General features: G+C 47.1%; 2 protein-coding genes across 2 annotated transcripts in view; both read left to right on the forward strand.

Moving 5' to 3' along the window:
- The window catches only part of LOC135542964 (kalirin-like), a 66,889-nt gene extending 66,771 nt beyond the window's left edge, over positions 1-118 (forward strand). Inside the window, 1 exon segment of the mRNA XM_064970089.1 lies at positions 12-118. Within this exon segment, the coding sequence (XP_064826161.1) occupies positions 12-118 (107 nt within the window).
- Positions 119-3,861: 3,743 nt separating this feature from the next.
- Positions 3,862-8,770, forward strand: LOC135542965 (NADH-ubiquinone oxidoreductase 75 kDa subunit, mitochondrial-like). Its single transcript, XM_064970090.1, has 9 exons — positions 3,862-4,034; positions 5,186-5,314; positions 6,003-6,132; positions 6,419-6,579; positions 6,822-6,976; positions 7,124-7,299; positions 7,858-7,992; positions 8,224-8,296; positions 8,418-8,770. The coding sequence occupies exons 1-9, from the start codon at positions 3,862-3,864 to the stop codon at positions 8,522-8,524; spliced, it is 1,239 nt and encodes a 412-aa protein (XP_064826162.1). The 3' UTR covers positions 8,525-8,770.
- The last annotated feature ends 3,236 nt before the right edge of the window (positions 8,771-12,006 follow it).

Genomic DNA, 12,006 nt, shown 5'->3' on the forward strand with positions numbered 1-12,006 from the left:
GTTTGGTTCAGACCGCAGTCGTTTCTCTGAGGACAAGCGGGCTGTGGAGGACAAGAACATTGGACCACTCATCAAAACAATCATGACCCGCTGCATCCAGTGCACATGCATCCGGTGAGTACTATGCTCAGTATGTCCCTCAGCCACTGTACTAGTCTTTCTCCTCCTTGTTTGTCCTTCTCAGCCACCGTACTCCTCACTCTCTCTCTCCCTTCGCTTGGTTAAAAAAAATCTCTCTCTATATGTATATATATACTTTTGAATATATATATATATTCAAAAGTTTAAGGGTCACTTAGAAATGTCCTTGTTTTGAAAGAAAAGCCTTTTTTTTGTCCATTAAAATAACATAATATTGATAGTGTAGACATTGTTAATGTTGTAAATGACTGTTGTAGCTGGAAACGGCTGATTTTCTTTTTTTAATGGAATATCTACATGGCGTACAGAGGCCCATTATCAGCAACCATCACTCCTGTGTTCCAATGGCACGTTGTGTTAGCTAATCCATTTTAGAATTTTAAGGCTAATTGATCATTAGAAAACCCTTTTGCAATTATGTTAGCACAGCTGAAAACTGTTGTGCTTATTAAAGAAACAATACAACTGGCCTTCTTTAGACTAGTTGAGTATCTGGAGCATCACATTTGTGGGTTCGATTACAGGCCAATTTCTAGCATGGAATAGCCTTAATTTCTCAGAACAAGAATAGACTGCCGAGTTTCAGAAGTTCCTTGTTTCTTGCCATTTGAGCCTGTGTCAGCCCCAAATGCTGATGCTCCAGATACTCAACTAGTCTAAAAGATGGCCAGTTTTGTTAGCTTCATCAGAACAAGTTTTCAGCTGTGTAACATAATTGCAAAAGCGATTTTCTAATGATCAATTAACCTTTAAAATGATAAACTTGGATTAGCTAACAGAATGTGCCATTAGGTGCACAGGAGTGATGGTTGCTGATAATGGGCATCTGTACACCTATGTAGATATTTAATTTAAAAATTCTGCCCGTTTCCAGCTACAATAGTCAATTACAAGATTAACAAGCGTCTGATCAATTTGATGTTATTTTAATGGACCATTTTTAAATTTTTTTTTTTTTTCCAAAACAAGGACATTTCTAAGTGACCCCAAACTTTAGAACAGTAGTGTATATTTACTTTTATTTAACTAGGGAAGTCAATTAAGAAAAAAAATCTTATTTACAATAATGACCCTATCCCGGCCATACCAGGGCGACGCTGGGCCGGGTGTGATACAGCCTGGATTTGAACCAGGGACTATAAGTGACGCCTCTTGCACTGAGATGCAGTGTCTTAGACCGCTGTGCCACTCAGGAGCCCCAGTATGTCCTTGTCATCAATGTATTCCTCTCTCTCTGCTCTGAGTGTCCTTCTCAGCCACCATACTCCTATCTCCACTCTGTATACATTCTAATGCTAGGCCTTTGTGCCCAAATGCCAGTTTTGCCTGTGAGATTGCAGGCCATGGGGTGGTATTGACCAGTTGATCTGATTGTTTTTTCTCCCTGTGCCAGTTTTGCCAGTGAGATTGCAGGTGTAGAGGACCTGGGTACCACAGGCAGAGGGAACAACATGCAGGTGGGAACGTACGTGGAGAAGATGTTCATGTCCGAGATGTCAGGAAACGTCATCGACATCTGTCCCGTAGGAGCCCTCACTTCCAAACCATACGCCTTCACCTCAAGACCCTGGGAGACCAGGTAAGTGTGTTTGTAAAAGGACGATGGAACTACACTCTAGATCTAGTATATAGACATGATAAAGGTGTAGGCAGTACCATTGTTGGGTGTGTAACCTTGCTGTGTGTTTGCAGGAAGACTGAGTCTATAGATGTGTTGGATGCAGTAGGCAGTAACATCATTGTGGTACGCGTGGTGGAGAGGTGATGAGGGTTCTGCCCGCCTGAACGAAGACATCAACGAGGAGTGGATCTCAGACAAGACCAGGTGAGACATAGAACTTACCCACCTGGCCCTAACCACGCCCCTTACCTGTCTATCACCCTGCAAACAGCTGGGACTCCAATCAGTATATATAATGTGTGTGTGTGTGTGTGTGTGTGTAGGTTTTGCGTATGACGGTCTGAAGCGCCAGAGGCTGACCCAGCCTATGGTGAAGGACGCGTCAGGACAGCTGGTCCCCACATCCTGGGAAGACGTACTCACACGTGTGGCCGGAAACAGTAAGTCTCTGTGTAGTGTCTGTCACTGATGTCACTCAACAGACATGTTGGACACTGTCAGCAATGACATTGTTTTCTGTCTGTCTGAAGATCTGTTTTCTGTCTGTGTCTCATCTTTATGTCTGTATAAAAAGTTAGTATATACAGTGCATTCCGAAAAGTATTCAGACCCCTTGACTTTCCCCACATTTTGTTGCGTTACAGCCTTATTCTAAAGGGGATTAAATCATTTTTCCCCCTCAATCTACAAACAATACCCCATAATGACAAAGCAAAAAAACGTTTTTTAGAAATGTTTGCAAATGTATTAAAAATTAACATATCACATTTACATAGGTATTCAGACCCTTTACTCAGTACATTGTTGAAACACCTTTGGAGATTACAGCCTTGAGTCTTCTTGGGTATGACGCTACAAGCTTAGCACACCTGTATTTGGGGAGTTTTCCCTTCTTCTGCAGATACTCTCAAGCTCTGTCAGGTTGGAAGGGAGCGTCACTGCACAGCTATTTTCAGGTCTCTTCAGAGATGTTTGATCTGGTTCAAGTCCAGGCTCTGGCTGGGCCACTCAATGACATGAGACTTGTCCCGAAGCCACTCCTCGTTGTCTTGGCTGTGTGCTTAGGGTGGTTGTCCTGTTGGGAGGTGAACCTTCGCCCCAGTCTGAGAACCTGCTCCAGAGTGCTCAGGACTTCATCAAAGATCTCAGTACTTTGCTCCGTTCATCTCCATCCAGGCCAAAGTGTTCAATTGTGGTTTCATCAGACCTGAGAATCTTGTTTCTCATGGTCTGAGAGTCATTTAGGTGCCTTTTGACAAACTCCAAGCAGGCTGTCATGAGCCTTCTACTGAGGAGTGGCTTCCGTCTGGTCACTCTACCATAAAGTCCTGATTGGTGGAGTGCTGCAGAGATGGTTGTCCTTCTGGATGTTTCTCCCATCTCCACAGAGGAACTCTGGGGCTCTGTCAGAGTGACCATCGGGTTCTTTGCCACCTCCCTGACTAAGGCCCTTCTCCCCCGATTGCTCAGTTTGGCCGGGCGGCCAGATCTAGGAGGAGTATTAGTGGTTCTAAACTTCCTCCCTTTAATAATGACGAAGGCCACTGTGTTCTTGGGGAACTTCAATGCTGCAGATTTTTTTCATTGGTACCCTTCCCCAGATCTGTGCCTCGACACAATCCTGTCTCAGAGCCCTTTGGACAATTCCTTCAACCACATGGCTTGATTTTTTGCTCTGACATGCACTGTCAACTGTGGGACCTTATACAGACAGGTGTGTACCTTTCCAAGTCATGTCCAATCAATTGAATTGACCACAGGTGGACTCCAAGTTGTACAAACATCTTAAGGATGATCAATGGAAACAGGATGCACCTGAGCTCAATTTTGAGTCTCATAGCAAAGGTTCTGAATACTTATGTAAATATTGTATTTCTGTTTTGGAAAATAAATTTGATAACATTTCTATAAACCTGTTTTCGCTTTGTCATTGTGGGGAATTGTGATGTCAATATGGGCATTGTGTGTAGCTTGAGGAAATACATTAATTTAATCCATTTTGAAATGAGTCTGTAACGTAACAAAATGAAGGGGTCTGAATACTTTCCTGAATGCACTGTATGTATGTTTAGGTATCGTGTGTGTGTATAGTGGCAGCCATGCAGGGATGCCTCTGGGGCAGTGACGTGGCAGCCATAGCTGGAGGCATGGTGGATGCAGAGGCTCTGGCTGGGGCTGGAGTGAGTCAGGGTCTGAAGGACCTGCTCAACAGACTGAACAGTGACAACCTGATGCTCTGTACCGAGGAGGTCTTCCCTGATGCTGGGGCTGGGTGAGTCAGGGTGGGGTCTTCCCTGATGCTGGGGCTGGGTGAGTCAGGGGGTGGGGGTCTTCCCTGATGCTGGGGCTGGGTGAGTCAGGGTGGGGGTCTTCCCCTGATGCTGGGGCTGGGTGAGTCAGAGTGGGGGTCTTCCTGATACTGGGGCTGGGTGAGTCAGGGGGGGGTCTCTTCCTGGGACTGATGCTGGGGCTGGGTGAGTCAGGGTGAGGGTCTTCCCTGATACTGGGGCTGGGTGAGTCAGGGTGGGGTCTTCCCTGATCTTCCCTGATGCTGGGGCTGGGTGAGTCAGGGTGGGGGTCTTCCCTGATGCTGGGGCTGGGTGAGTCAGGGTGGGGGTCTTCCCTGATGCTGGGGCTGGGTGAGTCAGGGTGGGGGTCTTCCCTGATGCTGGGGCTGGGTGAGTCAGGGTGGGGGTCTTCCCTGATGCTGGGACTGGGTGAGTCAGAGTGGGGTCTTCCCTGATGCTGGGGCTGTGAGGGGTGGGGGTCTTCCCTGATGCTGGGGCTGGGTGAGTCAGGGTGGGGTCTTCCCTGGGGCTGGGTGAGTCAGGGTGCTGGGGCTGGGTGAGTCTTCTTCCCTGATGCTGGGGCTGGGTGAGTCTGGGTGGGGGTCTTCCCTGATGCTGGGGCTGGGTGAGTCAGGGTGGGGTCTTCCTGATGCTGGGGCTGGGTGAGTCAGGGTGGGGTCTTCCCTGATGCTGGGGCTGGGTGAGTCAGGGTGGGGGTCTTCCCTGATGCTGGGGCTGGGTGAGTCAGGGTGGGGGTCTTCCCTGATGCTGGGGCTGGGTGAGTCAGGGTGGGGTCTTCCCTGATGCTGGGGCATGGTGAGTCAGGGTGGGGGTCTTCCCTGATGCTGAGGCATGGTGAGTCAGGGTGGGGTCTCTTCCTGGGTGCTGGGGCTGGTTAAATCAGGGAGGGGGAGGTAGGAAAGGGGTGGGGAGCGTGCTGAGTCAGTGGGGAGGGAGGGGGCAAGAATAAGGGTGTGGGAGCTGGGGGGGTGAGTAGTGGGGAAGGAGTTAGTAGGAGTGAGTGTTGTGTCATGGTTAGATTATGGTTGGTTATGGTATATTAATAATAGTTTGTATTATGGTAAGTAATAGGTTGGCTCATGATTAGTAAAAGGTTGTATTGTGGTTTGTGTAGCTCTGACCTGCGTTCCAACTACCTGCTGAACTCTGGGATCAGTGGCATTGAGGAAGCTGACCTGCTGTTACTTATAGGAACCAACCCTCGTTACGAGGCCCCACTCTTCAATGCACGCGTCCGCAAGAGGTACACACACACACACACACACACACCTAAACTCACTCACTCTCTCTCTCACACACACACACACCTAAACACACACACACACACACACACACACACACCTAAACTCACTCACTCACACACACACACACACACACACACACACACACACAACACACACACACACACACACCTAAACTCACTCACATTCACACACACACACACCAACCCTCGGTTACGTTAGACCCCACTCTTCAATGCACGTGTCCACAAGGGGTACACACACACTAAACATGTGGCTACACTCACACACACACACACACCTAAACTCACACACACACACACACACACAAACACATCTAAACTTGCTGAGACCCCACTGCACGGTCCACAAGAGGTACACACACACCTAAACAGATGTACACACAACAGTGCTACACACACAAATACACACACACACCCAACCCTTAATTTCAATGCACGCAGGGGTACACACACACCTAAACATGGGCACACACACACACACACACACACTCACTCACACACACACCAATCCTTGCTGTGAGGTCCCGCTTTCTTCAACAGATGTATCCAAAAGTGCTACCTGCAGCAAATACACACACACACACATTAATTGATGTCTGCAGCTCACACACACACACACACACCAACTTGCAGTAGGAAGCCTCCTCATCATCTCCCCTCCTCTCAGCTGGTTGCATAATGAGTTGAAGGTTTCTGTGGTGGGGAGCAGTGTGGATCTGAGTTACACTTACGACCACCTGGGAGAGTCCACTCAGGTGCTGCAGGACATCGCTAACGGAACACACCCCTTCTGCCAGGTAACCACGGCCACCACAGACCGGGAAGGGATTGGCAGGGGAGGCAGTCGGCGAGAGCGGGGGTTGTATTGTTGTTGATAGAAATGTTGTAACAAACATTGACTTGAATAGACCTGACATGATTGGTCCTTCTGCATGACAGAGAAGCACGTCTGTTCTAGAATCTAGCCAATGTATTTCCACCTGCCTTCCATAATGGTGTGTACTACTGGACGTGATCCAGCTCTGTTTGTGGTTAGGCACTGCCCTAACCTTTCCCCGGTCCCTCTCTCTCTCTCCCCGCCAGGTGCTCGCGCAGGCCAAGCAGCCGGTAGTGGTGGTGGGCAGTGCCTCTCTTCAGAGGGACGATGGAGGAGCCATCTTGAGCTCTGTGCAAACCATCGCCCAGAATGCCCGGGCCAGCAGCGGAGTGGAGGAGGGCTGGAAGGTCCTCAACGTGCTGCACAGGTTAGCATGCTAAAGCTATCACTGGGCTAACTTCTAGTTGCATTTAGCATCCAGCTATTATTAGCATTTAGTAAATAGCTAATATTAGCATTTAGCATCTAGCTTTTACTAGCATTTAGCATACAGCTAACAACTTAGTCTATCCCTACTAGCATCCAATCATCAAATAAAGGTGAAATAAATAAAAAATGTAATCTTGTGTGTGTCTACTAGCGTCCAATCATATTTTTGTCTATCTGCAGGGTAGCCAGTCAGGTGGCAGCCCTGGACCTGGGCTACAAGGCGGGGGTGGAGTCTATCCGTAAAGCCCCGCCCAAGGTTCTGTTCCTGCTAGGAGCTGACAGAGAATGTATCACCAGACAAGACCTGCCTAAAGACTGCATGATCATTTACCAGGGTACACACACCTATCTATCTGTACACACACACACACAGGACAGCATGTTCATTTATCAGGGTAGAACACCCAGTGCACTTCCCATGATACACACAATTGTCATGCTATATACAGCATATGTATGGTACATGTGTGTATCGTTGCCAGGTCACCATGGAGATGTGGGCGCCACCATGGCTGATGTCATCCTGCCCGGCGCGGCGTACACTGAGAAGAATGGAACATATGTCAACACAGAGGGGAGGAGTCAACAGACACGCGTGGCCGTCACTGCGCCCGGCATGGCCAGGGAGGACTGGAAGATCATCAGAGCCATCTCCGAGGTACACACACACACATATACCGTATACATTTCTTGAAGACGCTGTGTGTGTGGGTGTATATGTAACTGTGTGTGTGGGTGTATATGTAACTGTGGGTGTATATGTAACTGTGTGTGTGGGTGTATATGTAACTGTGTGTGTGGGTGTATATGTAACTGTGTGTGTGGGTGTATATGTAACTGTGTGTGGGTGTATATGTAACTGTGTGTGTGGGTGTATATGTAACTGTGTGTAACTGTGTGTGGGTGTATATGTGGGTGTATATGTAACTGTGTGTATATGTAACTGTGTGTATATGTAACTGTGTGTGTGGGTGTATATGTAACTGTGTGTGGGTGTATATGTAACTGTGTGTGGGTGTATATGTAACTGTGTGTGGGTGTATATGTAACTGTGTGTGGGTGTATATGTAACTGTGTGTGTATATGTAACTGTGTGTGTATATGTAACTGTGGGTGTATATGTAACTGTGTGTGTATATGTAACTGTGGGTGTATATGTAACTGTGTGTGTATGTAACTGTGTGTGTGGGTGTATATGTAACTGTGTGTGTTGCAGCTGGCTGGGCTGACTCTGCCCTATGACTCTGTGGATGAGGTGAGGGGTCGGCTGGCCGAGGTTTCTCCTAACCTGGTCCGTTACGACGACGTTGAGGAAGCCAACTACTTTAAACAGGCCAACCAGCTCTCACAGGTAACCCTTAACCTTTTGCCCCTAACCTCAAACTCTCACAGGTCAGAACATAACCTTGACCATTCCACCCCTTAACTGACTTTTCTTTACGATCAGCTGTTATGAAATCATAAATGGAGACTGTGGTCTTTGACACTGAAATTGAGAGCATACTCAACTGTCCTTTATTTCTCTGTCTCTGTCTGTCTGTCTGTCTGTCTCTCTGTCTGTCTCTCTGTGTGTCTCTCTCAGGCTGTGAATCAGACTCTTCTAGCAGATCCTCTGGTCTCTCCTCAGCTGACCGCTAAAGACTTCTATATGACAGGTATGTATAATGTATCATAACACAGCTGTGAATGTGTTGTCAGACTGATGAGGGTGAATGCACATGGATAACTGGTGGGATCCTCTCGTCGTGTGTGTAACATTCTCTATCTCTCCCATAGATCCCATTAGCAGAGCGTCTCAGACCATGGCCAAGTGTGTGAAGGCCGTCACAGAGGGAGCTCGTCGTGTGTGTAACATTCTCTATCTCTCCCATAGATCCCATTAGCAGAGCGTCTCAGACCATGGCCAAGTGTGTGAAGGCCGTCACAGAGGGAGCTGATGCAGTCGATGAACCATCCATCTGCTGAACTCATACGCACACACTCAGACAGCCAAAACACACACACACAGTGATGACCGTCTCCTATATTTAAGTTGTTTTTTGCTGTAAAGATGTTCGAGGAAAGAGGCTTTGTTAAAGAAAGCTGAAAATGAAACTGTACTCTGATTATGAATAAAATCCTATCCTGTAGCACTCTGTCCTTGTGTTATTACCCTCATGAGGTCATCTCCAACACCACTGTTTGTCCTTTGTTCCTCACACATTATAACAGTTTTCTGTCTTGTTTCTACTTTGTGGAGTTGAAGCGTTGTAGCCAACACAGAGTGACGTCAGCAGAGATGTTCTGTTCTAAACCTGTCAGACATCAATTTCATTCAGACTCCTGTCTTGAACTTCCCTAAGATGTATTTCAGGGTGTGGAGAGCTAATGGCAGGACAGGTCAAATGTTCTTCTGTAGTGCCAGATGTGTGGGGAACGGTATCGTAGGGGCCTGCTGTTATGTCCTCTCCCCAGGGGTGGTAATAGATGGGGCTGGCGAGAGGAGTCTGTTCACGTGGTGCAGATTGTGATTTGTGTGCTGGGGCTCGCTGTGCTGTTCAGTGTGTTCTGCCAGGGCTATGACCTCATCACAAGGACCGAGAGCGTGGTCACCTTGCTGACCTCCAAAGATGCCATGGTGGAGGTGTACTACAGTAGTGCTGGACCCAACAGAGTGGAGAGAGTAGGAGACAGAGATAAGCTGTGGAGGAGAGAGAAGGAGACAGAGAAGCTGTGGAGGAGAGAGAAGGAGAGAGATAAGCTGTGGAGGAGAGAGTAGGAGACAGATAAGCTGTGGAGGAGAGAGAGATAGAAGCTGTGGAGGAGAGAGAAGAGGAGAGAGTAAGCTGTGGAGGAGAGAGAAGGAGAGAGAAGCTGTGGAGGAGAGAGTAGGAGACAGAGAAGCTGTGGAGGAGAGAGAAGGAGAGAGAGAAGCTGTGAAGGAGAGAGAAGGAGAGATAAGCTGTGGAGGAGAGAGTAGGAGACTGTGGAGGAGAGAGAAGGAGAGAGAAGCTGTGGAGGAGAGAGAGGAGACAGATAAGCTGTGGAGGAGAGAGAAGGAGACAGAGAGAAAGCTGTGGAGGAGAGAGATAGGAGAGGAGAGAGAGGAGACAGAGAAGCTGTGAGAGAGAGAAGGAGAGATAAGCTGTGGAGGAGAGAGGAGATAAGCTGTGGAGGAGAGAGAAGAGACAGATAGGAGCTAAGTGGAGGAGAGAGAAGGAGACAGAGAAGCTGTGGAGAGAGAAGGAGAATAAGCTGTGGAGGAGAGAGGAGAGATAAGCTGTGGAGGAGAGAGGAGAGAGTAGGAGAAGATAAGCTGTGGAGGAGAGAGAAGGAGAGATAAGCTGTGGAGGAGAGAGTAGGAGACAGAGAAGCTGTGGAGGAGAGAGAAGGAGACAGAAAGCTGTGGAGGAGAGAGAGGAGACAGAGAAGCTAGGAGGAGAGAGTAGGAGACTGCTGTGGAGGAGAGAGTAGGAGACAGATAAGCTGTGGAGGAGAGAGAAGGAGACAGAGAAGCTGTGGAGGAGAGAGAGGAGACAGAGAAGCTGTGGAGGAGAGAGAAGGAGGCATGATGGTGGAGGAGAGAGTAGGAGACAGAGAAGCTGTGGAGGAGAGGAGGAGAGAGAAGGAGGCATAGATAAGCTGTGGAGGAGAGAGTAGGAGACAGAGAGATAAGTTGTGGAGGAGAGAGTGGGAGATGGAGAGAGAAGCTGTGGAGGAGATAGTAGGAGACAAAGAGATCATTTGTGTAGGACTGCGTGGGAGACAGAGAAGCTGTGGAGGAGAGCATGGGGTGTCTGGATGGGAACTGACGGAGATTCAGAGGTGTGCTAGAAGAGCTCTGGACCCAAAAGAGTGGGAAAGAGAGTGGAGCATCTTTGGTCATGGACTGACTGAGCTCAAACTGCCTACACTACCAATGTAGATTAAAACTATATTCTGGGATATATGGACTGTTGCATTTGCACTATGGACTATTTCTGGACGGTACTATATCCATTACACTTGTTGTGTCTTTGGCTATGCCGGACTCAGTGATATGACATGCTATTCTATAAAATAATTTATCCGTAATTAATATCACCTGATTGAGCTAATCATGTAAATGTAATTAACTAGAGAGTCGGGGCACCACAAAATAATATTTATAGAGCTGTTATCTTCTGAATAAACTCTTAAAGACCTACTAATATTTTACATCAATAGCAGTCAATATTAATCGCCATCTTAATTCAGTCTCATCTGAAAGCTGTAGATTCTTGGTTATCTGCACGAACCCTGGCTCACAAGTTGAATCAGCAATACAAAATTGGGTTTAATTGTTTATTTACTAAATACCTAACTAATCACACAGAATTGCACATACACATAATTAAATCATAACTTGATACAAATGACGTCATAAAGGAATACGTCCCTAGAGGGCGGAACAGATATGACAGCTTGTTACACAAAAAAAGGGCTGGGTTTGAGTGAAAGAGCGGGAAGACTGAGGAACAAAGGGCGAAGCTGTGCTATTGTAAATACAGTATCTTATGTATTCTAAATTACCGCCCTAAAAGGAAAATGCAATAAATATTTACTCTGAGCTGCGCTTCGGTAGGTTGGTGGTACATGGAAGGCCGTGTTGCCCAACCGAGTCCTTTGTCCTTTGAAGAATGTCTCTGCTGGTAAATTGAATACGTTGTAGTAACGTCATTGTTTGGTAGATGGGATACTCTGTCTGTTCCTTCCTAACCCTCGTTTGCAGCGGCTGTTGCTAACTCAACGGCTAGGTTGAGGATTCACTTCTGTAGTGATTAAGAGTAGTGCATAAGAGTTCAAAGTTCATACCATTCACAACCAAAGCTCACACTGATGTTGGCTTCGTTCTGTAGTTATTATCTGAACCATTCTGACATCGGACCGTCGTCCTCACATCTTTTCGGAACAGGAGGTTATATTGTCGTCAAGGCTTTATATAGGAAGGGAGAGGAGGGCGTGTTTGAAAAGTTTTATAGCCCATGTCCCTTCACAGGGGCAGGCCACTGATTGAGCAGGGCCCTAACCTTATGAAAACCCAAATCTCACATTTTAGAAGATAAAATCACATTTCATCCCATCACAAATAATTTCATATTCAAACATTTAAATTGAACAACAATTCCATGTGAATCCGATAACTCTGATGTGTAGACTTTCCACTGTAGAGTTTATGTCATCTTATCATTGATGAGAATGTCTCAGATGACAACCGAACTGACATCATATACATTAAGTACCACTGCATATGTTCAATTGGTCGGATTACCAGAATATAGTTAATTTCCCCACCTTCTGATGTTCCCAGAATCTCTATGTTAACCAAGGGTTTTGCAAATGTAACATCAGTAGGGTAGAGAGAGAG

The sequence above is a fragment of the Oncorhynchus masou genome, chromosome 7 (assembly GCF_036934945.1).
Source record: "Oncorhynchus masou masou isolate Uvic2021 chromosome 7, UVic_Omas_1.1, whole genome shotgun sequence".
NCBI lineage: Eukaryota > Metazoa > Chordata > Actinopteri > Salmoniformes > Salmonidae > Oncorhynchus > Oncorhynchus masou.

Bases quoted from the DNA above. Each gene is read 5' to 3' on its own strand.
- LOC135542965 (XM_064970090.1), top strand. From the start codon at position 3,862: ATGCAGGGATGCCTCTGGGGCAGTGACGTGGCAGCCATAGCTGGAGGC. The intron at 6,133-6,418 runs GTAACCACGGCC...TCTCCCCGCCAG, and splicing joins GAACACACCCCTTCTGCCAG to GTGCTCGCGCAGGCCAAGCA. The intron at 7,993-8,223 runs GTAACCCTTAAC...TGTCTCTCTCAG, and splicing joins AGGCCAACCAGCTCTCACAG to GCTGTGAATCAGACTCTTCT.